This window comes from Ahaetulla prasina, chromosome 4 (genome assembly GCF_028640845.1).
Source record: "Ahaetulla prasina isolate Xishuangbanna chromosome 4, ASM2864084v1, whole genome shotgun sequence".
In the NCBI taxonomy this organism is placed as follows: Eukaryota; Metazoa; Chordata; class Lepidosauria; order Squamata; family Colubridae; genus Ahaetulla; species Ahaetulla prasina.
The window spans coordinates 34,422,872-34,449,119 of NC_080542.1; the positions used below are offsets into that span (position 1 = coordinate 34,422,872).

The 26,248-nt window shown below is 42.7% G+C and overlaps 1 protein-coding gene across 2 annotated transcripts in view; it reads left to right on the forward strand.

Moving 5' to 3' along the window:
- The window catches only part of ETV4 (ETS variant transcription factor 4), a 48,734-nt gene that overhangs the window by 18,971 nt on the left and 3,515 nt on the right, over positions 1–26,248 (forward strand). The window contains exons 5-12 of one of the 2 annotated variants that reach the window (XM_058182312.1): positions 1,877–1,930; positions 5,798–5,924; positions 10,075–10,149; positions 13,895–14,145; positions 16,470–16,544; positions 17,709–17,777; positions 23,169–23,332; positions 24,212–24,313. In XM_058182312.1, coding sequence (XP_058038295.1) covers positions 1,877–1,930; positions 5,798–5,924; positions 10,075–10,149; positions 13,895–14,145; positions 16,470–16,544; positions 17,709–17,777; positions 23,169–23,332; positions 24,212–24,313 — 917 coding nt within the window. The remainder of the gene's footprint in view (positions 1–1,876; positions 1,931–5,797; positions 5,925–10,074; positions 10,150–13,894; positions 14,146–16,469; positions 16,545–17,708; positions 17,778–23,168; positions 23,333–24,211; positions 24,314–26,248) is intronic. The other variant, XM_058182313.1, reaches the window with a different exon arrangement.

Genomic DNA, 26,248 nt, shown 5'->3' on the forward strand with positions numbered 1-26,248 from the left:
TTGATGAAGTGTATATACATTTTTGCAGCCAACCATACATAACACCTTTTAAATAAACCCTTTAAAAACCTATAAAGAAAAAAAAACCATTATGACATAGTCCTTGAGAATTTTTTCCCTTGGCCTACAAGGAAGGGGGCTGATAATTCGGTGGAAAAATGCCACAAATGTGTGGTGTCTTGCTAACTTATCAATGTTATCCAAAAAATGCAGTGGGATTGTGTCTGGGGCTATGCTGACCTAAATTGGAAGATGGTTAGTATGGCAAGTCAGCAGCTGCCATTGATCCTAGTCCAAAAAGTCCAAACAAAAAGTTATAAATCACAAGTGCCCTGATAAGAAAAGGGAGTTGCATTTTTCTTTCAAGCAGAGGAAAAATGTTAATATAGGAATAAAATTCATTTTTTTGCCTCAAGATAATTAGTTTTTATGTCTTGGTAATATGATTGATTTAATAAACAATGTAATTCTATGGTATTTAACTGGGTTCTTGGCATTTTCTTGGCCAGTTTTTTTCCTTGTAGACATTTTATTATTGGGCAAGATAACATAAGTGATGAGAACACTAGGAAACCAATAATTTTGTCTGAGCTATTTATATTTGCAATTATTGCCATTCTGGCATATTTAAATAATTCAGTAGAATTTTCTTTAAAATATGGGATTACTTTATAATTTTCCTTGATGGATTGCCTTTCTAACAAATGTCTCTGCAATCAACATTAAGTTTAGTTCCAATACATTCCATGCAGATAATTGTTTTGTTGCTGATCTGAAAAATGGCATTATCTAAAAAAGTATCCAGAAGAGAGTTATAATGATAAATATTCTGGGTATACAAATTGGCTGGTTTTACAGATTGTGCTAAATTATATAATGGTCAGTATGATTTTGATTGACATAATATGTAACGCATCACTGGGAATTATAAACTATGATTTATATAGTTATACTGAATGTTGCTTTTGAGTCTTTTCCAATAAAGCACAATTAAAATACTTCACAGCTGGATATATGGTCCTTTGGGTGGATAAGAAAAATAAAACCTATACAAGTAGTCCTTGACTTACGATCATAATGAAGCCCAAAATTTATATTGCTAAGTGAGAAATTTTTTAAGTGAGTTTTGCCCCAACTTTTCTTGCCACATTTGTTGAGTGAATCACTGCGGTTGTTAAGTAAGTAACATGGTTGTTGAGTGAATCTGGCTTCCCCATTGACTTTGCTGGTCAGAAAGTCAAAAAAGGGAATCATGTGACCCTTGGACACTGCAACCATCATAAATGTGAGTCAGTTGTCAAGCATCTGAATGTACAAAATGTGCAAAATGGTCATAAGTCCCTTTTTTCAATGCCATTGTAATTTTAAACGATCACTGTTGTAAGTCAAGGACTACTTGTAGTTAATTTGATCTCTTCGGTATTGCTTAATCTGCCATCCTTGTTTGAGCTTCCTTTTTTAGGATTTCATGGTGATCCAGATCGTTTGGTGTGATTTATGAGGACTATGGAATTAGGGAATCTCTCTTAACCTATGGTGTGCAGTAGATGTGCCTATTTTAACTAGGTCTTAAGTGTTAAGAGGCCTGTATTGCACCACGAGAAGAGGAAAACACTCTTGGAATAAAGAGCTAGGTCTGCTAATTTGCTAATGGCAATTCTACTGGGGGAGAGATTACGCAGACAAGGTTGCAATCTCAAGAGAAAAACTCCCTCCTGTTTCTTGGCAGTGATTTGTTCCCATCTCGTACAAAGACAGGGTTTCCCCCCCCCTTTTCTGTTATTTGTTCTTTCATTTGTGTGAGCATGCGTGTGTTTTAAATAAACCTTTTGTAGGATGCCAAATGTTACTTATCTTCCTCCATTACAATTTGCAGCACAGGTTCCGGACAGTGACGAGCAATTTGTGCCTGACTTCCATTCCGAAAACTGTGAGTCTTGAAACTGGGGAGATGGAGAAGTGGGAAGGCCATGCTTTGATGGGGAAGAAGATGAAAAGTACCTAAACATGATGCCAATGTCTGATCCTTCATGCTGAAAAAGCCAGAGGCTGAGTTTACTTCTCTGGATGCCATATAGGATTGGAAAAAACCATCCTAGCCACATGTTTTTGATTCTACCCATGACCCTTCTTCTACTTAATCTGCTTCTTGGACATTGTTCTTTTTCATATTCCTACTCTTGATTTGTTCCTACTGAGTATTTTATTTTAAAATTTTGTTTGTAGGAGCATATTTGTGATAACTGGAAGTTTTGTAGGCTGTCAAATAACTTGTTAATGTTTGACATTCAGTTATTGAACATAGGGAGGGCCCTTAAGACTTCTCTTCCCCTTGGAAGGGTAGATGAGGGGCCGCATTCCTTAGCTAAACAGCCTCTGATTTCTCATTGCTCCATTAATGGATCTAGGAAGGGGATATTATGGGAATATTTTGGAGCACACCATGGAATCCGGGCACTGAAATTTCTATACATGTCCAAAATATGAGGCAAAAGCGATACTGGCCCAGGAATTGGCATGATTTATTTTTCTTCTATTATTTTCAGTAGGAGTAAAACACATAATAAATGTCCTTTCTCCACTCTGCCCTTTGCAAGTGGAGAATTTAGGTAGAGGCCATTCACTGCTACCATTTTTCCCTTGCAAGATAGTTTTTATATCCTGAACACTATTTGCTTGCAAACTCAATAATATAATCCTTCTAATTGTTTTTAAAAATCTGGACAACCATTTGGGGTGGGGGGAGATAGTGTTTTATTCATCTGAGTATTTTTGACTACAGGGGCCTCTTCCTGCTTTCTTTTGCAATTATGAATTGAAATGAACATTTCTAATCCTTTTAGTTTTGGAAATTTAAGATATTATGAACAACATTCATGAACAACAAAATTCTCTTCAGAGAATTTTGATTCCCAAGATCAGAAAAGATGGGATGTGAGTAAAAAAATGACTCCTATTTTTCTTCATTATTAATTTTCAGAATAGAATAGAATAGAATAGAATAGAATAGAATAGAATAGAATAGAATAGAATAGAATAGAATTTTATTGGCCAAGTGTGATTGGACACACAAGGAATTTGTCTTGATGCATATGCTCTCAGTGTACATAAAACAAAAGATACATTCATCAAGGTACAACATTTACAACACAATTGATGGTCAATATATCAATATAAATCATAAGGATTGCCAGCAACAAGTTATAGTCATACAGTCATAAGTGGAAAGAGATTGGTGATCTCTTATTATGTACATATGAGACAATTAATAGTAGTGCAGATTCAGTAAATAGTCTGACAGTGTTGATGGAATTATTTGTTTAGCAGAGTGATGGCCTTCGGGAAAAAACTGTTCTTATGTCTAGTTGTTCTGGTGTGCAGTGCTCTATAGCGTCGTTTTGAGGGTAGGAGTTCAGGGTAAAGTACCCAAATAACTTCAGTGAAATTTGTCCCTTTAGATTTCCTTGTACTTTGTTAATTCATCCTCATCTCCCTCTCTCACATACATTGTTGTATGGTGTTCTGGCAATTGCTTGGACGAGTTCCCTCAATTGTCTTGGCAAGATTTAGAAGTGGTTTGCTTTTCTTAGACTTAGAGAGTCTGCCTCAAGATCCCCACACTGGCTTTATGATTCATGACAGGCCTAGAACTCATGGCCTTCTGATTCCTAGCCGGATGGCTAAACCACCACACCAAACTAAGTCTCCCTTACCTCTTTAGCCTACCATATTTTCACTGCAAACCCTTTGTGGCCCTAGGCCTGCATTCCATATTAGGCTTAGGTTACTGTTCTCTTCTATTGTGTGTGTCTGTATATTGTTGTTAATTAGTAATGCCCAATTTTGTTTAAAAAGATTTCTTAGGTTGGATCGAGATTTGGGAATATGTGACTGCACTTAGGAGTGACTGACGACCTGTAAATTTGCTCATTGACCTAACTATGCAGTTCAATGAGTACAGTCTAAGGCAGTGTTGGCTAACCTTTTTGCCATCGCATACCAAAAGCCAGGGGAGTGCTGGTGGTGGGTTGCACACGTGTGTGCCCACACCCATAATTCTAAATGCCCTGCTCCCCCGCATGCAACCTCCCCACGCTTTGGGGACAGGATGGCACGGTGGGCCCAGTACGCCCGTTTTTCACTCTCCCCAGGCTCCAGAGCCTTTCTAGGAGCCTGGGGACTGGTGGGACTGGAAGTCGACAAACGGGCCATTTCTGGGGAGAGTGAAAACGGGCATTCTGCATACCTGGAGGCCCTCTGGAGGCTGGAAACAACGTTTTCCTGACTTCTGGTGGGCCCAGAAGGCCCAAAAATCAGCTGGCCAGCATGTGCATGTGCACCAGAGCTGAGCTTGCATGCCCACTGATATGGCTCTGCATGCCATAGGTTCGCCATCATGGGTCTAAGGGTTTCATGTACACAGGAGAATAAGCAGAAATTTTAACTATCAAATCATAACGATCCAAATCCGAACAAATACAAACTAAACACGATATGGCAGCACTTAGTCACTTTTGTAGGCCTTTAGATACTATTACATAATCTGGTTTGAATGGCTAACCACACTCACAAAATCATCCAGATCTTATGAAATTTAAGTTGCCTCAGTCCAATACCTGGGCAGATTCTGACATTTGTTTTTATTAAACTAAAGAAATATTCTAATTTTAAGGAGATGTAGATATATGTAAGGCAAACGCATTTGTGGGGAGGAAGAAAAATAATCAAGATGAAGACCATGAGCCCATAATTAATCCACCCCTCTTTTTATTTAACTTGTACTTGATGCACTAAAAAAAGAATTGGGTTTCTATTGTATGATGGTACTTCCTTGATTAAAATATTCTTTATAGGAAGTAAATGACAAAAATACCTAAAATTCATAGAAAAGAATACTCCACTCATAGTTTCTCATAGAAACTCCTAGAACATCATAGAAATTCATGGAAGAGAACCTAAAACTCATGGCTTTATGATTGACCGATATTTATCCAACCAAAGTGAGTAAAAGAAGAAAGAAGCATGAAAATTTGTTGGATGATTCTGAGTCACCATCTCTTAACTTGCCCTTTAAAGGGTTAATAGCGTGGGCGAAAATTGGAGGACAAACAACTGTGTGAAGCTCCTTTTGAAAGGAAATCTAAATTTAATGAACAAACACAACATTCCAAGGAATTTCTCAGATAGAACTGAGATGATCTAATCTAAATAATTATTGAAACGGAGGGATGGAGCTGCATGAAATACAGAAACTGCCTTATTTCATATAGGACAATTTTACCTTATGATTCTTGACAAATGATTTTACCTTATGATTCTAGGACCTTATGATTCTTGACAAATGTATCTTTTCTTTTTAAGTACACTGAAAGCATATGCACCAAAGACAAATTCCTTGTGTGTCCAATCAGACTTGCCCAATAAAGAATTCTATCTTTTATCTATCTACCTTTAGCAAACTATTGCCTACCTGGATTGGAACGAGGCTCTCAGGCCATTTTCATAATCAATTTATGTATTCTTAACCAAGTTTAAAACTGGGAGTTCTGAATGCTAAGAATGTCCTCTTGTACAAAATCCTATCTCAGATTCCTTTATAGCTAGGCTCTGCAAATACAATTCCAATGCAGGTTAAAGCATCTCTCCCCCTTCAAATCAGAGGGAACATCTAGTTCTCAATTTCTTCTTTGGGGTTGGGAGGGGAGGGAAGTCCTTGCCCCTTTGTTATGCTTGGTTGATGCAAACTCAGACTGATGAGTATCCTGATGTCCTTACTCTCCTTTTTCCCCCCACCCAGTGGCCCTTCACAGTCCTCCAGCTAAGATAAAAAAGGAACCACAAAGCCCTTGTGTGGATGCTTCCAGTTCCTGTAGACACACACAGCATTTTCATTACCAGCCCAGGGAGCAATGCTTATATGCCAGGTAACGCTGCTACGGAACAAATGCCGATCACCTTATGTTCCTGCAGTCATGAGAATTTGTCCTCTGTTAGGAATCGCCAAGAATGCTAAATAGAGGTTCCCTTCAGATCTTGCTAGTTCAGGCAAGTTTGGGAAAAAGGCCAAGGCATGCAGAAGTTGGCTCGTAACACTGTATTATCCAATAACTCACCACTATCCTGCATATTTTGAAGCTAAGAAAACCTGGGTCCATATCGGTTGGCAACTTAATATGTTGGTGGTGCTGATTGGTTGATAAATAGTCAATAACAAGTCTGTTCCACTAGAGAGTATCAGTATCATCCAGATGTAGGAATTTATTCATTAACCATCAAGTTGAGTCTGATCATATAAATGCAGTTATTGAAAAGGGATGGAGGAGAACTGAATTTCACAGATCAGTGGTGTAAATGTAACAAATTGGATGTTTGGCAATTCAGAAAAGTAAAATAAGATTATTAAAATTGTGTTTGGGGGATAAAACAAGGGAAGTGTCAAAGGGACTAAATGAAGTTAGATGATCAAGCTTCTGCTGTAAAAATTAATGAAGGGCTCTTGGACATGTAAGTAGAATTTGCTATCAGTTCTTGGCTCAACAATACACAGTCTTTTTATTCTTCTGTTTGCAGGTTGATTAGAGTAGAATGCATGAAGACTCTGCATGTTTTAGAACCAAGTGAAGTGCTTTAGGCCTCACAAAAGCACAGCACTTCTTGACTAATAATTAAAGCATCCTGAATTTTCTTAAACATCTGTATGAACCTGGAAAAAAAAGTCACTGATTGTAAGGAATCAGAAGATTTCTGATTCTTAAATTCTTTTTTTTTCTGAATTTCATGAAATCTTGAAAATAATAAATATGTAGTGATGTATAGCCAAGAGGTGCTTGGAGTTTATGCAAGGTGTGAAATCCTTCATCATTTTCATAGCCTGCACAGTTTTAATTTGCATTCTTATTCTAAACTGGGTGGGTGACTTTTCAGCATTATGCTCAGTTTGGAACACTACTTTTTAAAAAAGCACAAACAAAACCTTTGCAGATGGGGAGTTACTGCTGAAATTAATCAATAAGTTTAATTTGGAGTGATGATTGAGAAAGACATATGATAATGATTCATTTTACTCTTAAGAATTTTGAATGATAGAGCAAATTTATCTGCTGCCAGAAAGGGTGCAGGGGATGGGAATCGGGGATCTTGACATACTGTTGGAAGAAGCATGAGCTAGTCCAGGGGTCCCTTTAAGACTTGTGGACTTCAACTCCCAAGTCTTTGGGAGACTTATGGACTCCCAAAGTCCCAGCTTTGCTGGCTGAGGGACTCTGGGACTTGAAGTCCACAAGTCTTAAAGGGACCAAGGTTGGAGACCCCTGAGCTAGTCAGTAGAGAAAACAAAGCTGCCTAAGGGAGGTGATAAGCATTCTTCTGCTTGGAAATATTAAAGCCGAGGTCAAATGTCCATCAGGAGTGATGTTGCATTGAGCAAAAGAGATGGATAGGCGAACTGCAAGATGCATTCCAATGTTATGATTCTATGAAGATAATCAGAAGTAGCTCCTTATTGAATATGCAAATAATGTTGCATGCTAGTTGCCTTCATTCAGCAAGAAAACCAGAGTGGTTAACATATGATAACATTGGGCTGGAAGAATGGGGGGACCCTGATTAATTGTGGCCTAAGAATCCTCAACACCAACTGTTCTGTTGTCCACTGTGACAAATTCTCCAGGATCCACATCTCCAGGATTCACACTGGTTTATCTACTGCAAGGCCTTCTTTCTTGGTTGGTTCTCTCTTTTTGATCCAGGTGGATCAAAACTTTGGACCTTTCCAGATTCAGAGAGTATATATGAGAACCTATATGAGCAAATCGCATCCTTACAACTCCCTTTTTCCACATCTGAATTTAGCTGTGGGTGGGGGCAGCTGAGTGGATTGGCTGGCCTATTCTGTTTGTTCTCACTCAACATGCCTAACCTATTTAATTTAGTTTCCTAAATTAACCCATTTTCTGAATTTGTTTGCCAAATTGAATCATAAATTATTAACTGGATTGGAAAGCCACCAAAATAGATTGACAGAAACCTAAAAAAAGGTATGATCAAGATGTCAAGCCTAGCTTAAAATACAGCTGTTAGGTATTTATTTAATTTGGTTAAACATTTATTTGAAGAAATCTTCTGTGTAGGAATGCAAAAGGAGCAGATATGGGGGTGAATCTTCAAAGGACATACTCCTTATTACGTACCAGGCAGTATCACACAGTGTTGTGTATGATAGTGTAGGTGCCTAAAATAAATAAATAAAATTTGAAAAACAGCCCAGAATGTTGGTGTTCCTGTCCAATCAGGTGCTTCCTCTTTGAAATACTACTGTGGATGATCCATTATGTTTGTGTTAAGATGCTGGTGGGTGGAGATGATTGCTTCAGGCTCCTAGATTATCTCTCCAGTCTTAAAATCCTTGTTGATTCTTTGTTCCATTGACAAAGAATATTTGGCCTTTAGGCCAGACATGCAGTTTTAATGTAGATTCCTCCATTTCCTATGAATCACAGAACAATCTGTCACTGAGTCATGCTATATTTCTTTATGTGTGGCATTGTAAAAAAATGCCACGCATAAAAAAATATATTTCTGCCTTACCATTCATAAATTCTCCTTAATGGTCCTGACTTTTTGCAACTTTCTGTTCTCCAGCCTTTGTTTGCCACATTTCAGTATTTCAGTACATTTCAGTACATTTGTCCTCTTTCCTCATTTTCCTCCCACGTGCAGGGTCTTGGATTCAAATGCCATCTCCTAGCATTTACCCATCAAGCTCTCCTTATTTACCCATCAAGCTCTCCTATGTCCCTCTCACTTATTTTCCTACCTCTGTTCCTTTTATGTTCTTATCTATAGAGCTGTTTTCAGTTCAGATTTTCCCCCTCCTGAAGTCTGCATCACATTTAAATGGTGCCATCCAATTTCTTCTGCTCTCTTTTCTGTTTCACCTCCTTTATTTATTTATTTATTTATTTATTTATTTATTTATTTATTTATTTATTTATTTATTTATTAAATTTATATACCGCCCTTCTCCCAAAGGATTCAGGGCGGTTTACAGTCAGGTAAAAACAGATTACATAAAAATTAAGAACATTTTAAAAATCTAATTCAATTCAGCCGAAACAAAATTTAAAACTATAATAGAACCAAGATAAAACCCATGTTAAAATTAAATTAAGCCAGCCCTGCGCGATAAAACAAAAAGGTCTTTAGCTCGCGTCTGAAGGTCCGGAGGTCAGGGAGTTGACAAATCCCTGGAGGCAGCTCATTCCAGAGGGCAGGGGCTCACAGCTCTTCCCCTGGGGGTCGCCAGTCGACATTGCTTGACTGACGGCACCCTGAGGAGACCCTCCCTATGGGAGCGCACAGGTCAATGGGAGGCTATTGGTGGCAGCAGGCGGTCTCGTAAATAACCCGGTCCTATGCCATGGAGCGCTTTAAAGGTGGTAACCAACACCTTGAATTGCACCCGGAAGACCACCGGAAGCCGGTGCAGCCTGCGCAGGAGAGGTGTTATATGGGAGCCTCGAGTTGCTCCCTCTATTACCCGCGCAGCCGCATTCTGGACCAGTTGGAGTTTCCGGATGCAGGAGCACCCAATAATTTACTATTTTGATGAATTGCATATTAGAAGCCTATTTCTAAAAATAGGCCAGATCAGAAGTTATCAAAAGTTAATTTTGGTTTAGTTTACATTTCATAGAATGAATAGGAGTCCTTCCCCTGTGGTTGTGTCCATATCCAAAGCTTTCAGTAGCCACACAGGTGCAGCTCTGCTTTAAAATCATCAGCATGGTAGCCTGTGGCTTAAGAATCATTTGTCTAATTTAGTATGTGTGACACGGAAAGAAAGAAAAGTAGGAGACCAGAAATAAAGCCCTGTTCCCTCTGAAAAATATAGGTCATCAGTGCATTTGTCTGACTGCAAAATAAAAATCAAGTCTGAGTTGAGTTCTGAATAAATAGCCTCTTCAGAGCTATCTATTATGACACATCAGGATTTTACTGGGGGAAAATGGGAAATAACCAGCAGGAGGGAGAGGGATATATCTTGCTGCACCTGATGCTTGCACTTTTCTCTAGGCATGATTCAAACAATGTGAGCCACCAGGGGCCACTCCAGACAGCGCCTGGCCAGGCATACTGTATGGAACACAGGTAAGCCAATGAACTGGGTGGATAAAATTTCTAATACTCTCACTCTACTGAAAGGTTTAGGGCAGCTTAATACATTATAAGAACTCTGTTGCTGACTCAGAAATTACCTTTCAAGCAGAATAGAATAGAATAACAGAGTTGGAAGAGTCCTTGGAGGTCTTCTAGTCCAACCATCTGCTCAGACAGGAAACCCTCTGACATTTCAGACAAATGGATGTCCAATATCTTCTTAAAAACTTCCAGTGTTGGAGCACTCACAACTTCTAGAGGCAAGTTGTTCTGATTAATTGTTCTAACTTCTTAGTTCTAGGTTGCTTCTCTCCTTGATTAGTGTCCATCCATTGCTTCTCCTGCTTTCAGATGCTTTGGAAAACAGATTGACTTCCTCTTTGTGGCAATCACTGAAATATTGGAACACAGCTATCCCTATCCCTTCTTTTCATTAAACAGCCTTATGTTTAGCTGGGTTAGGCTAAAATATTATTGTGTTTTGTTTTGTTTTTGATTACTTGGTACTTGTTGGGCACAACAGCATTGGTTGAATCAGTCAACACATATTGTGTGGGTCGGTAAAATAGGAGTTCAAGTTATTACAGAGTTAGTTTGGAGACCATCAGTCTGCCATTTTTTAACTTTACGAAATACACAATGATCCAAGTGAGGAGCTGGTTCTACCACAGATGGAGACATTTTCCACTCTTCCTATCCTGGTTCCATCTTTGCTTCAAATATCATAGATTGATTGATCTATCTATCTATCTATCTATCTATCTATCTATCTATCTATCTATCTATCTATCTATCTATCTATCTATCTATCATATTTCTATACCGCCCTTCTCCCGAAGAACTCAGGGCGGTTTACAGCCATATTAAAACCATTTCTACAAACATTAAAATAAGATAAAACAAAATATGTAAATTTGGCTGACACTATAAAACCCATCTAAAACTCCCAATTAAAACTATCAGGCCAGTCCTGCTCGATGAAACAGCCATGTTTTCAGCTCGCGTCGAAAAGTCCGGAGATCGGGGAGTTGGTGCATGCCTGATGGTAGTTCGTTCCAGAGGGTTGGAGCCCCCACAGAGAAGGCTCTCCCCCTGGGGGTCGCCAGCCAGCATTGTCTAGCCGACGGCACCTGGAGGAGGCCCATCCTATGAGAGCGCACTGGTCGCTGGGAGGCCGTTGGTTGCAGTAGGCGGTCCCGTAAGTAACCAGGTCCCATGCCATGAAGCGCTTTAAAGATGGTGACCAGTACTTTGAATTGCACCCGGAAGATCTTCGGAAGCCAGTGCAGCCTACGCAGGAGTGGTGTTATATGGGAGCCTCGATCTGCTCCCTCTATCACCCGTGCGGCCCCATTCTGGACCAGCTGAAGCCTCCAGGTGCTCTTCAAGGGAAGCACCATGTAGAGAGCGTTACAGTAGTCCAGACGGGAGGTGACAAGGGCATGGGTGACCGTGCATAGGGCATCCTGGTCTAAGAAGGGACGCAACTGTCATATCAGGCGGACCTGATAGAAAGCTCCTCTGGCGACAGCCGTCGTTTGTTCTTCCAACGACAGCCGTACATCCAGAAGAACGCCCAGATTGCGGACCTTCACCGTGGGGGCCAGTGACTCACCTCCCACAGTCAGCGATGGAATCAGCTGATTATACCGGGATGCCGGCATCCACAGCCACTCGGTCTTGGACGGGTTGAGCCAGAGCCTGTTTCTCCCCATCCAGACCCACATGGCCTCCAGACACCAGGACATCACTTCGACGGCTTCGTTGGGGTGATTTCAGGTGGAAATGTACAGCTGCGTATCATCAGCGTACAGATGACACTGCACCCCAAAACCACGGATGATCTCGCCCAGCGGCTTCATATAGATGTTGAACAAGAGGGGTGAGAGGACCAACCCCCTGCGGCACCCCACATAGGAGGTGCCTCGCGGTCGACCTCTGCCCCCCCACCAACACCGTCTGCGACCGGCCCGAGAGGAAGGAGGAGAACCACTGAAAAACGGTGCCTCCCACCCCTAACCCCTCTAGCCGCCGCAGCAGGATACCATGGTCGATGGTATCAAAAGCCGCCGAGAGGTCTAATAGGACCAGGGCAGAGGAGCAACCCCTGTCCCAGGCCCTCCAGAGATCATCAACCAACACGACCAAAGCCGTCTCTGTGCTGTACCCAGGTCGGAAACCAGACTGGAACGGGTCCAGATAGACGGTTTCATCCAGGTACAGAGGGTGCTGGTAAGCAACCACACTCTCAACATCCTTCGCCACAAAGCAAAGGTTGGAGACTGGACGGTAGTTCGCTAAAACAGCCGGATCCAGGGAAGGCTTCTTGAGGAGGGGTCTCACCACCACCTCTTTCAAGGCAGTCGGAAAGACACCCTCTCTCAAAGAAGCATTAATAATTCCCTGAAGCCAGCCTCGTGTAACCTCCTATGTGGCTAGTACCATCCAGGAGGGACACGGGTCCAGTAAACATGTGGTTGCCCTCAACCTCCTCAGTATCCTGTCCATGTCCTCAGGAGCCACAGGGTCAAACTCCTCCCAGCGGGCAATCTCAAGACCTGCCCCCGTCGACCTGTCTGAATCTACCCAGTCTGTGTCCAGCCCCTCCGAATCTGAGCGATTTTATCATGCAGATACTGTCCAAAGTCCTCAGCACGACCTTGCAAGGGGACCTCCCTAGCTCCCTGGGCGAGAAGGGAGCGGGTCACCCTAAACAAGGCGGCTGAGCGATTATCTGCCGATGCAATGAGAGCGGCAAAATACTCCCGTTTCTCCGCCCTTATCGCCAAGATAGGTCTGAATATGAGACCTTACTGGTGTTCGATCTGAGTTGGAACGGCTGGCTCTCCAAGCACTCTCTAGGTGTCTTTTCTGGCGCTTCATCTCTCTCAGCTCCTCAGAGAACCAAGGAGCCGGTTGAGAACAGTGCCGGGTCAGAGGCCGCAAAGACACGACATGGTCTAAGGCCCCCGCCGCCGCCCTTTCCCCGGCAGCGATGAGTTCCTCAGCCGAGTCCTGGGCCAGGGCCTCAGGAATAGGCCCAAGCTCCATCAGTAACCTCTCTGGGTCCATCAGGCACCTGGGACAGAACCAACTATTGGTTCCGACTCCCTGCAATGGGGGTAGGCAGTTCGAAGGTCCAGTTGAAGAAGAGAGTGATCTGACCATGACAAGGGTTGGACGACTAAATCCCTTTCAACTAAATAGATGGTGACGTGAAGCAAATTAGAGACATGGTACTCCTGCAACAACCCTATTTTGACAACCCCCACCTCTAGGAGTTTTCCTCCATAGCAGCTACTAGACAAAAGAACTAACATTATTCAGATGACACAACTGATGGGGGAGAGTTTAGCCCAAACAGAACTAAGAATCAAACATCTCAATTGAATTTAGCAATTTACATAACATGCTGCCTCTTTACCTAATTAAACATGTCTAGTGGAGGGTACTAAATAAACTACTGTGGTTAATAGTTCAACAAGATCCCATCATCTCAAGTGGCATGTTGAAAAGGGATGATGGGAATTGTTTGGCTCAAATACCCAAAGAGTACTTCACTTTGTAAACTTTGTTGAGCATAAGTGTTCCATTTCCTGATCTTGGACTCTTTTCAAAGGAATGTTGGGTCCCCATCCCCTTCGTGTACTGTAAGGGATGATCAGGTGATTGAATGCGTGTTATTTATTTGTCTGCCTGTACAACTGTTGTATGGCTGCTTCTGCATTCCTTCTAGTTCCTTGTACCAGCTGCATGCTGAGACCAGCCAGTCCTTCTCTGCCTCTCAAGCCTTGGTATCAGACAGCTCTTCCATTTATCAACGTCCGTGGTCTGCCCCATGTCTGCCGTATCCCCCACAGGGCTTCAAGCAGGAATTCCACGACCCCATGTACGAGCAAGTGAACACACTGGGAGATGTAGACAGTTCCCAATATGCAACTGGCGTGGTGATAAAACAGGAGCGGATGGACTATGCTTTTGACACAGGTAGAGTGTCTTTCTTGTGGGCATGAAGTGTGCATATATGTGTGTGCATGCATTTAGGACTAGCGTTAGTTCTTTGGACCAGGTTTATCTTTTTCCTGCTCCAGAAACAGTCTGAAATTTGCATGGTCCAGCTATGCTGATCAACAGTCAAAGCATTTGAGCTTACTTGGCATTACTTGTACATACTATCCCCCACAGCCCAAAAAAAGTGAAAAAGAAGTGGGGAGGCCTCCGTACTGGTCCTGCCAAAATCTTGGATTGTTGCTGCTATTGAAAGATCCCATTTGTTGATTTCACTTATGGACATACCAAAACTGAGCACATAGAACAAGATTTATATCTGTATATAACTGTGTTTCCCAATGATACATCCAGCCAGGAACTCTGGGATCGTGGGTTTAAGCCAGCTTCCGCCAATCTCAGGCATGCCAGAGGCGGTGGTCTACAATTCTCACCATCCCCATATTCTGGTAGGGGATGAGGACAGTCATAATCTATTGTATCTGGAAGGTACCTTTTTCTTCCATACAGTATTACTATTTTTGTGTCTTCCCAATATATTTTACATTATGTTCAGATTCTCTTTCATACACACTTGATTTTGTTACAAAAGTTTTATACATAAATAAAAGAACAAAAATCATGCAGAGGGATGTTTGTTTCTGGTGTTATGTTCCCTTGCCATTGTGGTACAGAGGGCAGACAACTAAGTCTAGACTGGACCTTAATTCCATTGGCTGATCCTGAAACCTCAGTGGGGTTCAATTGGGTTATAGTTGGTTGGGGAAACCACCAGGTGTGTAGCATAACTGATCAGTTTAAAAAAACAAACAAACAGAAGATTGCAATGGGAAATCTCTTTCATAAGGCTGACAAGAAAATTGTATGGAGTTGAGCTTGATTCATGGGCAATTGCCCAATCCATTTAACTAGCTTGGCAGGGGGGGAAAGTGCCAACACTTCTCCAGCTGATGAGAAATTCTGTACGTTAAAATGTTTTAAGTTGCTTCCCCCCCATTCCCATTAAACTTCAAGTATCTTCCTTTTTCTTTTACTACCACCCTTGCCTATTTAAGAGGGATTTTTATGGATTCCCTGACCTTTAAATGTTTGGAGAGAAAGAGGAAAAACTATTTTGTTCCCCAGGGCTGGCAAGGCATTGCATAACCTTGAGTCTCTACCTTCCTGCTGGTTTGGCCCAGAGCCTGTCTCTGTGGCTGGCTGGAATGGAAAGGAATTTCATTCACAAAATGGATGCACAGGAACTGGGTTCCGGATAAGGAGTGTTGGGTTTCACTGCTCATGCTCTCCTAGTGGTGCAACTGAAATCAGCCGGCAGGCTGGTAACACAAGCCAAAGCTTGGCTCACTGCCCAGAGAAAGTGGGAGCATGTACAGAAAATGACACCTGGAAACCTGGGAGGGAAGCATCCAACTGGCGTTTGAAGTAGGAAAGCCTTTGGCTATCCAGGAGAAATGCACACCCTTCCTGACCCTTTTTACAACTTCACATTTCCCCAGGGACTGCCATTAGTGCCTTTCCTCACTTGCTTTTTCTCCTGCTATAAACCTCTTAGAGTGTCACTGATTAGGAAAAGAATAAGATTGCATTATCCATGAGAGCTGTCTTTTCAGGATTTAACCCATTAATACTGAATAAATGTTTACTTGCTTTCATTTTTTTTTCTGCTATGTGTAAATGGGTAGATAAAACAGGTGGAAAATAAAAGTGCCCAGTGAACCATGGATTTGGCTATTGAAAGGTGTTTTTGTAAGTATGGATAACCCAAGGCCCTCCAGATATTGATAAATTACAATTCCCAGCATCCGTTATAGCAGGCTAGTTTAGATGGAGTTTCTGAGAGCAGTGGTTCAGCGGCAATTGAAAGATCAGAAGATCTCCAGACCTTATAAGAAAGGCACGGCATATTTATTTCATACACTGTAATTTATCTTAATCCATTTTTATATTCCACTTTTTCCTTAAAAAGCTCTTCTCCACTTAAACTAATAATATTCATTTATTCAAATCAGAAAATGTCAAACAAATTCTGCAAAATAAAAAGCTAGAGCAAAAAAAAAAAGTGTGTCCTGAAGAATAACCATAGCAAAATTGGTCTTAAATATCTTAATGAGTATAAAAATGTTGCTGGAAGGGAGTTACAACAAGAGCATTCCGCAAATTAATTCATTTTGGATTTAATTCATGTCCCATTTGTTTCCCCAAAATGGTATCCAATAATGGCATTGGCACCTTCAATACATCTGAAACAAAGCCAGCAAATCATATTTATTCCATACTCACTTTTTTTGTTTGAGTTACAGATGTGGCAAGTTGCCATTCAATGTATATGAATGCAGAAGGATTACCAGGTTGTTCCAGTTCTGAAGGCATATTAGGTGAGAAAAATAATCTTGCGGTTCCTGGTAGATTTGATACAATTTTCTCTTTAAGGTAGTGATAATTATAAGCAACAACAACACAGCCTATTTCAGGTCCTAAGGAAGGATCTGATAAGTGGATAAAATGCTAAATTGAGTATAAACATCTGGCTATGTGACCAATTATAATTTGCTGTGGATTGTTCTGGGAGTAGATTTGGATTCATGACTGGCTAGTGGGGACAAGTTCCAGCTTGTATTATTTTCCAGAAAAAAGTCCAGTACTTTCTACAGCAAAAATGATCTGTGAACTTGTAAGATTCTTAGCAGATACTGCTAAGAAAAACCTGTAGAGTGCAGGAAGAAGTGATTTTGTAGGCTTAAGCCTTCCTTTTACCCTACAACAAGCAAGTAGAAGGTACAGAAGAGGCAAGTCAGTCTAAAAGAGTTCCACTCTGAAGGGTTCATGAAAGGGCTTGAATTTGTATCTGATTCTAAGACTCAGTCCTAAGATACAAAGCAAGCACTTAAGCAATCAGTTACAAGAGTACATGGACCATATTATTCTTAGCATTGGGTTTCCTTCAGACTTTATCTAAGAGGGTGCAAATATTCACACAAGAGGGTTGCATCAATTATATTCAAGTGTATTCAACACCAATGCTGACTTGTATGTAGACATTCATTTTGAAGAGATACTGAGTTGTCTGCTTATTGACTTATTGCTAGTTAGAATGAACCATATCAAAATGGACTTGGGATATGTGTTATAAGAGGCAAATTCATACTTTTAGGAAAAGAGACAATTCTCCCCAGTCTGGTTTCAGCCATAGGATCTATAAAGCATCACCTCCCCGTTCACAAGTAAACAATGGGGGGAAAAAGCACACCTACTGAATATACAGCTATCTTAAATTCTTGGAAATAATTAGTAGAATTAACACCATTAACAATGGAAAGTTTTATAATGATAAAGTCTCACATGGTTAAGTCTCGCTAATTGAAAGCCCAAGGAGCAGCAGTTATTGTGTGATCAATCCTATCAATCCTGGGAAGAATTTTGGTAGTTAATCTCTGAATGTCAAGGACTTATATATATCTAGAAGAAATGCAGATCAGATTCTTTATATTTATCTGCTGTTCTTTAGGTTGTTGTTGTTGCTGTTGTTGTTGTTTTTGCAGGCTATGGTTATGAGAGGCCAATGCGACCATTTGCAGAAGATGTTTGTGTTGTTCCTGAGAGGTTTGAAGGTCAGAGACAATAGCATTTGGCTTTAGTTCCCTTAATAGCCAAGCTACCCAATCTTCCAATTGAATATTTATTTATTTTTTATTTATTTATTTTATTTGATTTTTATACCGCCCTTCTCCTGAAGGACTCAGGGCGGTGTACAGGCAAGATAAAACCAGCAATACAAATCTACAAGTTAAAATGTCATTTAAAAAACTTATTTAAAAATTAGCCTGAAATTAAAATTACCATAAACTAAAAACCCCGTTTAAAAATTAATAAAATTTCCTATTAAAAATCCAATTTAGGCCAGCCCCGCGCGAATAAAGAGATGTGTCTTTAGTTCGCGACGGAATGTCCGAAGGTCAGGTATTTGACGTAGACCTGGGGGAAGCTCGTTCCAGAGTGTGGGAGCCCCCACAGAGAAGGCCCTTCCCCTGGGGGCCGCCAGCCGACATTGTTTGGCGGACGGCACCCTGAGAAGTCCCTCTCTATGGGAGCGTACGGGTCGGTGGGAGGCATGTGGTAACAGCAGGCGGTCCCGTAAGTACCCAGGTCCTAAGCCATGGAGCGCTTTAAAGGTCGTAACCAACACCTTAAAGTGCACTCGAAGCCCACAGGCAGCCAGAGAAGCGTGCGGAGGAGGGGTGTTACATGGGAGCTACGAGTAGCTCCCTCTATCACCCGCGCAGCTGCATTCTGGACTAACTGGAGCCTCCGAGTGCACTTCAAGGGGAGCCCCATGTAGAGAGCATTACAGTAATCCAAGCGAGAGGTAACGAGCGCATGAGTGACTGTGCATAAGGCATCCCGATCAAGGAAGGGGCGCAACTGCCGAACCAGGCGAACCTGGTGGAAGGGCCTCCTGGAGACGGCCAGATGATCTTCAAACGACAGCCGATCATCCAGGAGGACACCTAAGTTGCGCACCCTATCCTTTGGGGCCAATAATTCGCCTCCAACAGCCAGCTGCGGCTGCAGCTGACTGAATCGGGATGCCGGCATCCACAGCCACTCCGTCTTGGAGGGATTAAGCTTGAGCCTGTTTCTCCCCATCCAGACCCGTACGGCTTCCAAACACCGGGACAGCACTTCAACAACTTCATTGGGGTGGCCCGGGGTGGAAAAGTACAGCTGGGTATCATCAGCGTACTGCTGGTATCTCACCCCGAAACCACTGATGATCTCACCCAGCGGCTTCATGTAGATGTTGAACAGCAGGGGCGAGAGAATCGACCCCTGAGGGACCCCACAAGTGAGGCCCCTCGCGGTCGACCTCTGCCCCCCTGTCAACACCGTCTGCGACCGGTCGGAGAGATAGGAGGAGAACCACCGATATACGGTGCCTCCCACTCCCAATCCCCCCAACCGGCGCAGCAGGATACCATGGTCGATGGTATCGAACGCCGCTGAGAGGTCTAATAGGACCAGGGCAGAGGAATAACCCCTGTCCCTAGCCCTCCAGAGATCATCAACCAATGCGACCAAAGCTGTCTCCGTGCTGTATCCGGGTCGGAAGCCGGACTGGAACGGGTCTAGATAGACGTCTTCATCCAGGTATTGGGGTAGCTGTCGCGCCACGGCACTCTCTACAACCTTCGCAACAAAGCGAAGGTTGAGACTGGACGATAATTACCTAAAATAGCTGGGTCCAGGGAGGGCTTCTTAAGGAGGGGTCTCACCACCGCCTCTTTCAAGGCGGCAGGAAAACCCTTCCAACAAAGAAGCGTTGATAATCCTCTGAGCCAGCCTCGTGTCACCGCCTGAGTGGCCAGTACCAGCCAGGAAGGACACGGGTCCAGTAAACATGTCGTGCCGTGCAGCCTCCCCAACAACCTGTCGACGCCCCTCGGAGCCACAGGGTCAAACTCATCCCAAATGGGCTCAACAAGACGTGCCTCCTCTCCCTCGCTTGGATCATCCCAAATTCGGTCCAGACCGTCCCTCAGCTGAGCGATTTTATCGTATAGATAACCACTAAACTCCTCGGCTCGTCCCTGCAGAGGGTCATCCCGCACCTCCTGATGTAGGAGAGAGCGGGTCACCCGAAACAGGGCGGCCGGGCGGTTATCTGCCGACGCAATGAGGGTGGAGGCATAGGAACGCCTCGCTTCCCTCATTGCCACTAGGTAGGTCCTAGAGTAGGATCTAACTAGTGTCCGATCAGCTTCGGAGCGACTGGACCTCCAGGTGCTCTCCAGGCGTCTTCTCCGGCGTTTCATCTCCCTCAGCCCCTCGGAGAACCAAGGGGCCGGACGAGACCTACGCCGGGTCAGAGGCCGCAAAGGCGCGACACGGTCCAAGGCCCCGGCCGCGGCCTGTTCCCAGGCCACGACCAGTTCCTCAGCCGTGCCGTGGGCCAGTTCCTCAGGGAATGGCCCAAGCTCCGTCAGGAACCTCTCAGGGTCCATCAGGCGCCTGGGACGGAACCACCGTATAGGTTCCGTCTCCCTGCGGTGGTGAATGGCGGTTCGAAGGTCTAGGCGAAGGAGAAAATGATCCGACCATGACATTGGTTCCGTTACTAAATCATCTAACACCAGATCATTTAACCACTGTCCAGAGATATAAATCAGATCCAGTGTGCCTCCCCCCGTGTGCGTAGGGCCATCATTTACTCGAATCAGGTCCAAGGCCGTCATGGAAGCCAAGAACTCCCGAGCTGCCGCCGATGACAAGCCAACTGATGGCAGGTTAAAGTCCCCCATGACTATAAGTCTGGGGGTCTCAACCGCCACAGCAGCGAGTACCTCCAACAGCTCGGGCAGGGCTGTGGTCACGCAGCAAGGAGCCAGGTACGCGATCACCAAGCCCAACTGATTCCTATAGCCCCACCGCACATAGAGGGATTCACAGCCGGCAATCTGAGGAACAGTGGTCTCCCTCGGCTCTAGATCCTCCCTGATAACAACCGCCACCCCCCCACCCCTACCTTGGGCCCTCGGCTGATGAAATGCTCGGAAACCTGGAGGGCACATCTCAACAAGGGGGACCCCCCCCTCTAGGCCCAACCAGGTTTCCGTAATGCCCATAAGGTCCGCGGACTCCCCCTGAATAAGATCGCAGATCAGGGGAGCCTTATTAACCACGGACCGGGCATTACATAACATCAGCCGAAGATCCAAGCTCTGAGGATCATGGCCACCCGAGGAACGGGTAGGGACTGAGGGGCCGGAGCACGCGATCGCTCTCAAACATCGAACACGTGCTCCCTCAACCCGGTACGGCCCCCCCCCCCCGCCATATCTGCCACTCCCACTTACCGTATGGATCGAGCAACTCTCTAAACCTGGAACGTCCTCCCCCCCTGCCTTCAGACAAGATGGAATAGTGTCGCGAACTAGCACAGGGCTGGATCCCCCGACGGGTTCTCACCCCACCACAAATCCGCCCCTTAAAAACCCTTGTTTAAAAACTATTTAAAAACCCCACAACTTCTTCTTGGTCAGATACCACCTCTCTGGGTCCCAAGACCCTTCGTTAAGGTAAGCCCTCGATAATTTGAGGCCATTCCTGCGAGGCGGGGAACCTCGCAGTCGTAGTAGTTCGGCAAACGAGTATCTCATGGGAAATAGTCAATATACAGCGAAAGGATGTCCATCCCTAACCGGCGGAGATGTTCCGGTCGTACCGATAGTTAGTCATATTACTGGCCACTCGGGCGATGATATTGGTTATAGTCCGTAGAAAATCCAAAGGGTCCAGAAACAACCAAGGGGCCGAAAGTCCAATCCCGATCTAATGACCTCCACCTCGGAGGTTGGCATAATAGCCTTCCCTTGGTTGTTTCCTCGGCTACAAAGATGGAAAAAGTCAATAGCCGGGATAAAAATCTCCCTTGGGTTCCCGGCAACGTACCATCACGGGACAGAAACCCGTTTGAACTAAGAATACATCTTTCATAAATATAGTATTTCCTTAAGCCAGTGGTTCTCAACCAGTGCTCTGCAGACCCCTGGCGGTCAGCAATGTCATTGCAAGGTATCTGCGAAGGCTTGAAGAAATGTTATGATTTAAATCTTATCTTGGGGGTCCATGGTCATGGTCTGTGACCACAAAAGACATTTGAAGGGAGTCCGTGGTGAAAAAAAATGTTGAGAACCAACTGCCTAAGCATTACTTTTTCATTTATAGTAGACACCACCACCCCTAATTTTGCAAAGTTTACATATGCTGGACTTCAGCTTACATCATGCTTTATATATTTGGTTAGTATCAAATTGGTGAAATTATCTTTTAAATCTGAACTTGAACAAAATATCCCCATATTAATCCCAGGGAATATACAGTCCATTTTACAGGTAGATATTTGGATTATTTTCTCCCGTTCCAGAGAACGGGCATCCAAGATGGAATCCACCTTTTCATGCTATTTGTGAAGCGTAAAAACTTAGATTTGTAAATATCAACTTTACAATCTACATGTCAGGGTTCCAAGTAACACCCACAACGAAATCAAAACTCCAAGGCAGGTATTTTCCTCAAAGCTTGAATTTATTAGAGATGTCATATTGGCACATCTGGGGAAAACCGAATCTGAAGCCCTCGGGTTTTCCACACCCAAAGTAAAGTCAAAGTTCCTTCCCCTGCATCCACATGGGCATCACATGGTCCAGTCCGGTCGCTGTCCCAACAGTAGCTGACTCCCAGTCACGCCTCCCCAGGTGCAGGCTGAACATCCTTGACTCCCAAGGGAAAAATGTTATGGCTATACACCCCACACTGTCTCCACTACCACCCTTTCTGTTCCCACAGCTTGCCCATTCACCGTTGTGGCAGCCCTGAAGATTCCAAGTTAAAGATGGCTCCAGGGCTGTTTTTGTATCTTTGAAAATTTGGGGGTTCACTTGCTAATATTTCCCTCTTGCTTCTCACTGCATCCATATCACGGATGTGAAACTCGCCGCATCATGTTGCTGTCATGTGACATTTTATGACGTTTCCCCCATTAACGGAGCTGCGGTGGGCATGGCCTGTTCATGAAGCATCCAGCCCACAGGCTGCAACTTTGACACCCCTGCTCTATATCTTTATCAACATGCCTATTTGTAATTCCACTTAAGTTTCCTCACAGATGGTGCGATAATAAAAGAGAAATACTTTGAAATATAACAGCCTCCCCAAATTAATCGGGATTGTAATTTCCAGATTTCCAACTATTCTCTGGCCAGATTTGTTAGTAAATCTGGGAATTGTCATCTCAGACTTCCTAGAGAGCAAAAGGCTGGAGAAAGCTGGTAGATACAATAGATTCCCTTTGGGTTTTTTGCCTATAGGGGAAGCAAAATGTAGATGTTTGATTTCAGGATATGGCATTGGTCCTCCCTGTGAATTTTCTCCAGAAAATGCAGGGTTTTTTAAAAATCAGTTTCTTTCTTCCCTTTTATTGTACTGTATGTTGCCCTTAATAGGGGATTTTAAGCAAGAAGGCTATCGCGAGGGCCCACCTTATCAACGGCGTGGGTCTCTGCAGCTTTGGCAGTTCCTGATGGCTTTGCTGGACGATCCAAGCAATTCCCATTTTATTGCCTGGACTGGTCGAGGAATGGAATTCAAACTCATTGAACCAGAAGAGGTCAGATTTTCTGTTACTTTTTTTAAAAAAACTGAAAACCATCTTATATAATACTTCATTGATAGTGGATTACAGGAACCTAGTTAAAACCATATCTGGCCTTGGAATATTGAGGATGGCAGGCACTGCGCTCCTAAAATTGTCAAACTATACTGTGATTGAAAAAGAGTAATTTTATTTTCTGATTGAAGTATCAACGGACACATATCGGTTACAGGCTCAGAAAAAGTTGCACGTATCTAACTTTCTAATTGAACGATATCAACTTCAGAACCCCACAAAAATGCAGTTGTTAGAAAGAGGAGGGTGTTCTGAACTAAAAAGTAGATTTGTTTACTTAACTCCTTAATGCAAATGTTTTTCGCAAGGTTATATACAAATATGAAGCCAGTTATAAACTAATGTTATGTTTTTTTCAAGTTGCTACTTCAGCTGCAACTCAAGCCTATATATGAGTTCAAAGTACATAGCCAAAATCATTATATTGGAGAAGTTTACTTACAAAAACTGCTAATCCCAAAGTTTTTTTTTTTCTAAAAGGCTTTTTTCTAAAAGGCTTCTCATCTTTCTCTAAAAGATGAGAAGTGAAATGTTTTCAGAGAAGATACCAAGAAAATCCAGCTGCCTTTTGGAAAAAAACACCATTGGGACAACCATGACCTGGATCATTGAGAATCTCCATAGACAAAAGTGCTAATATTGGGGAAAGTATTTGGATATACTAGAAGAAATGTGCACATAGAATTGTCTATCAATTGTCATTTGGATTTTTAAGAGAAATTGCCTGAATGTGAATAGAAAGTTTTGGTTTTTCTCTCTAAGACTTGGTCCCAGTTTCTTTGCATGTAAATGTGATCTCACTCTGAATTGGCCCTGCAGGTGGCACGACTTTGGGGCATTCAGAAGAATCGTCCAGCTATGAATTATGACAAGTTGAGTCGCTCCCTTCGTTACTATTATGAAAAAGGCATTATGCAAAAGGTTGGTCTGGAGTTTGAATGCTTGGCACATGCCATTTAAATTTGGGAAGGTGGGCACTCATCTGTCAATAAACTGCCAGAATTGTTCATTGTTCAATTGTTAATCTCTCATTAACAATTTCTAGCTGGAGCATTTTGAACACAGATGATCTTAGTTTAAATATCTATTCATTGTTTTTATTCAATACTTTATGTAAGGGTACATATTTTGTGCCATAACATTGATTATTGGATTAAAAATACAAGAGAAAGTGGGAATGGCACATTCTACAATCTTAATTGGCATAAATTTGAAGGGAAGGGCCACCAACAATGCAACATTATAACACTTTAGTAATAATCAGACCAATGGTGGGATTCAAATAATTTTAACAAGCGGTTCTCTGCCTTAATGATTTCCTCCAACAACCAGTTCACCAAACTGCTCAGAAAGTTAACAACCGGTTCTCCCGAAGGGATGTGAACTGGCTGAATCCCACCACTGAATCAGACTAGGACTAGGTCTTGGTGTGTAGGAAGGTCAAGAGATCTGTCTCAAACAGCACCATGAACTGGATCTCAATCAAAACAGAATAATTGTCTCAAGGATACAGGAAAATAAAATGAAGCATTTTCCTTTTTTATATTGGAGTGTTTGTTTTAATAATCTTGTTGGGCACTTGATGCTCTTGGATTTTATTCCATTAAAAAAATCTTTTTCATGAGGGTTATAAATCTACTTTTTAAAAAACCCTGGTTGAGCATCTTCCCATCTTGATTGTTTCTTTAAGCGTTACAAATGCTGGCAGTGAAGCTATGATTGCATATTATATTATATTTTGAGTGTGCATGTGTGTTCACACACACCTTTGAATCAATATTGATTCTTAGAACAGCCTGTATAAGTTGCTATAGTTTTCCTGGTGAGATTTCAGAACTGGTTTGCCATTGCTTTCTTCCTAAGGCTGAGAAAGTGTGATTGGACTGAGATAATCCAGTTGGCTTTATGCCTATTATGTTGAAACCTCCAATACATGCATATTTTTGACTGAATTGACTGTGTATTCACAGTCTTTATACAGTATCTTATTTTATGAACATAAATAGTTTATGTCAGGGGTGAAATCTAAAAATTTTCCCTACCGGTTCTGTGGGCGTGACTTAATGGTCAGGTGACTGAATGGGCATGGTCAATAATAATAAATAATAAAAATAATAAAGTATACAAAACTTGGGAGGCACCGGTCTACCTACTTTAAAAATAGAGACCCCGGTCTACCAATTACCTTTTACTGAGAGGCCCCGATCTACCTTCTTTAAAAATAGAGGTCCCGGTCTAGATCAGCTGTAGTGCGGCCCTTTGAAGTGCCGCGGCAGTCATTTAAGGCCGTTTGCAGCTATATCACCACCCAGCGCTTCAGGGACAGAGAAGAGGAACAGCGAAGCGTGGGCAGTGGGGGGAGCAGGGATTTTTGCTACCGGTTCTCCGAACCACCTGCCCCCATCGCTACTGGATCGCGCAATCCAATCCGAACTGGGAGCATTTCACCCCTGGTTTATGTGCTTTTCTTCTGTTTTAATCAAGAGTTTGAGAATTGGGATTTTTTTTTTTGATTGGAATGGCATAAAGGTCATGTAAAATGAATTTTAAAATGCAGACATTAACTTAAAGTAAAAAACACATATTTTAAATGTGCATATTTAAATGTGCATATTTAAAAACACATATTTAAAATGCTCTTCCAGTATTTTTTTCCCAGGACTTTATGCCACTCTTGGAAAACACCTGGTTTGCTATGAAGCCAAATTAAGCTTCTGGGAAATGGCAGAATAGAGGTCGAACAAAGAAGCATCATAAGATACTTGTCACTTCCGGGGACATCTGTGTGCGATGGGGGTGGGGTAGGGGGAGGATTTGCCAAGAACAGAACAACTGCTGTAGTGCTTGTGTTTTTCT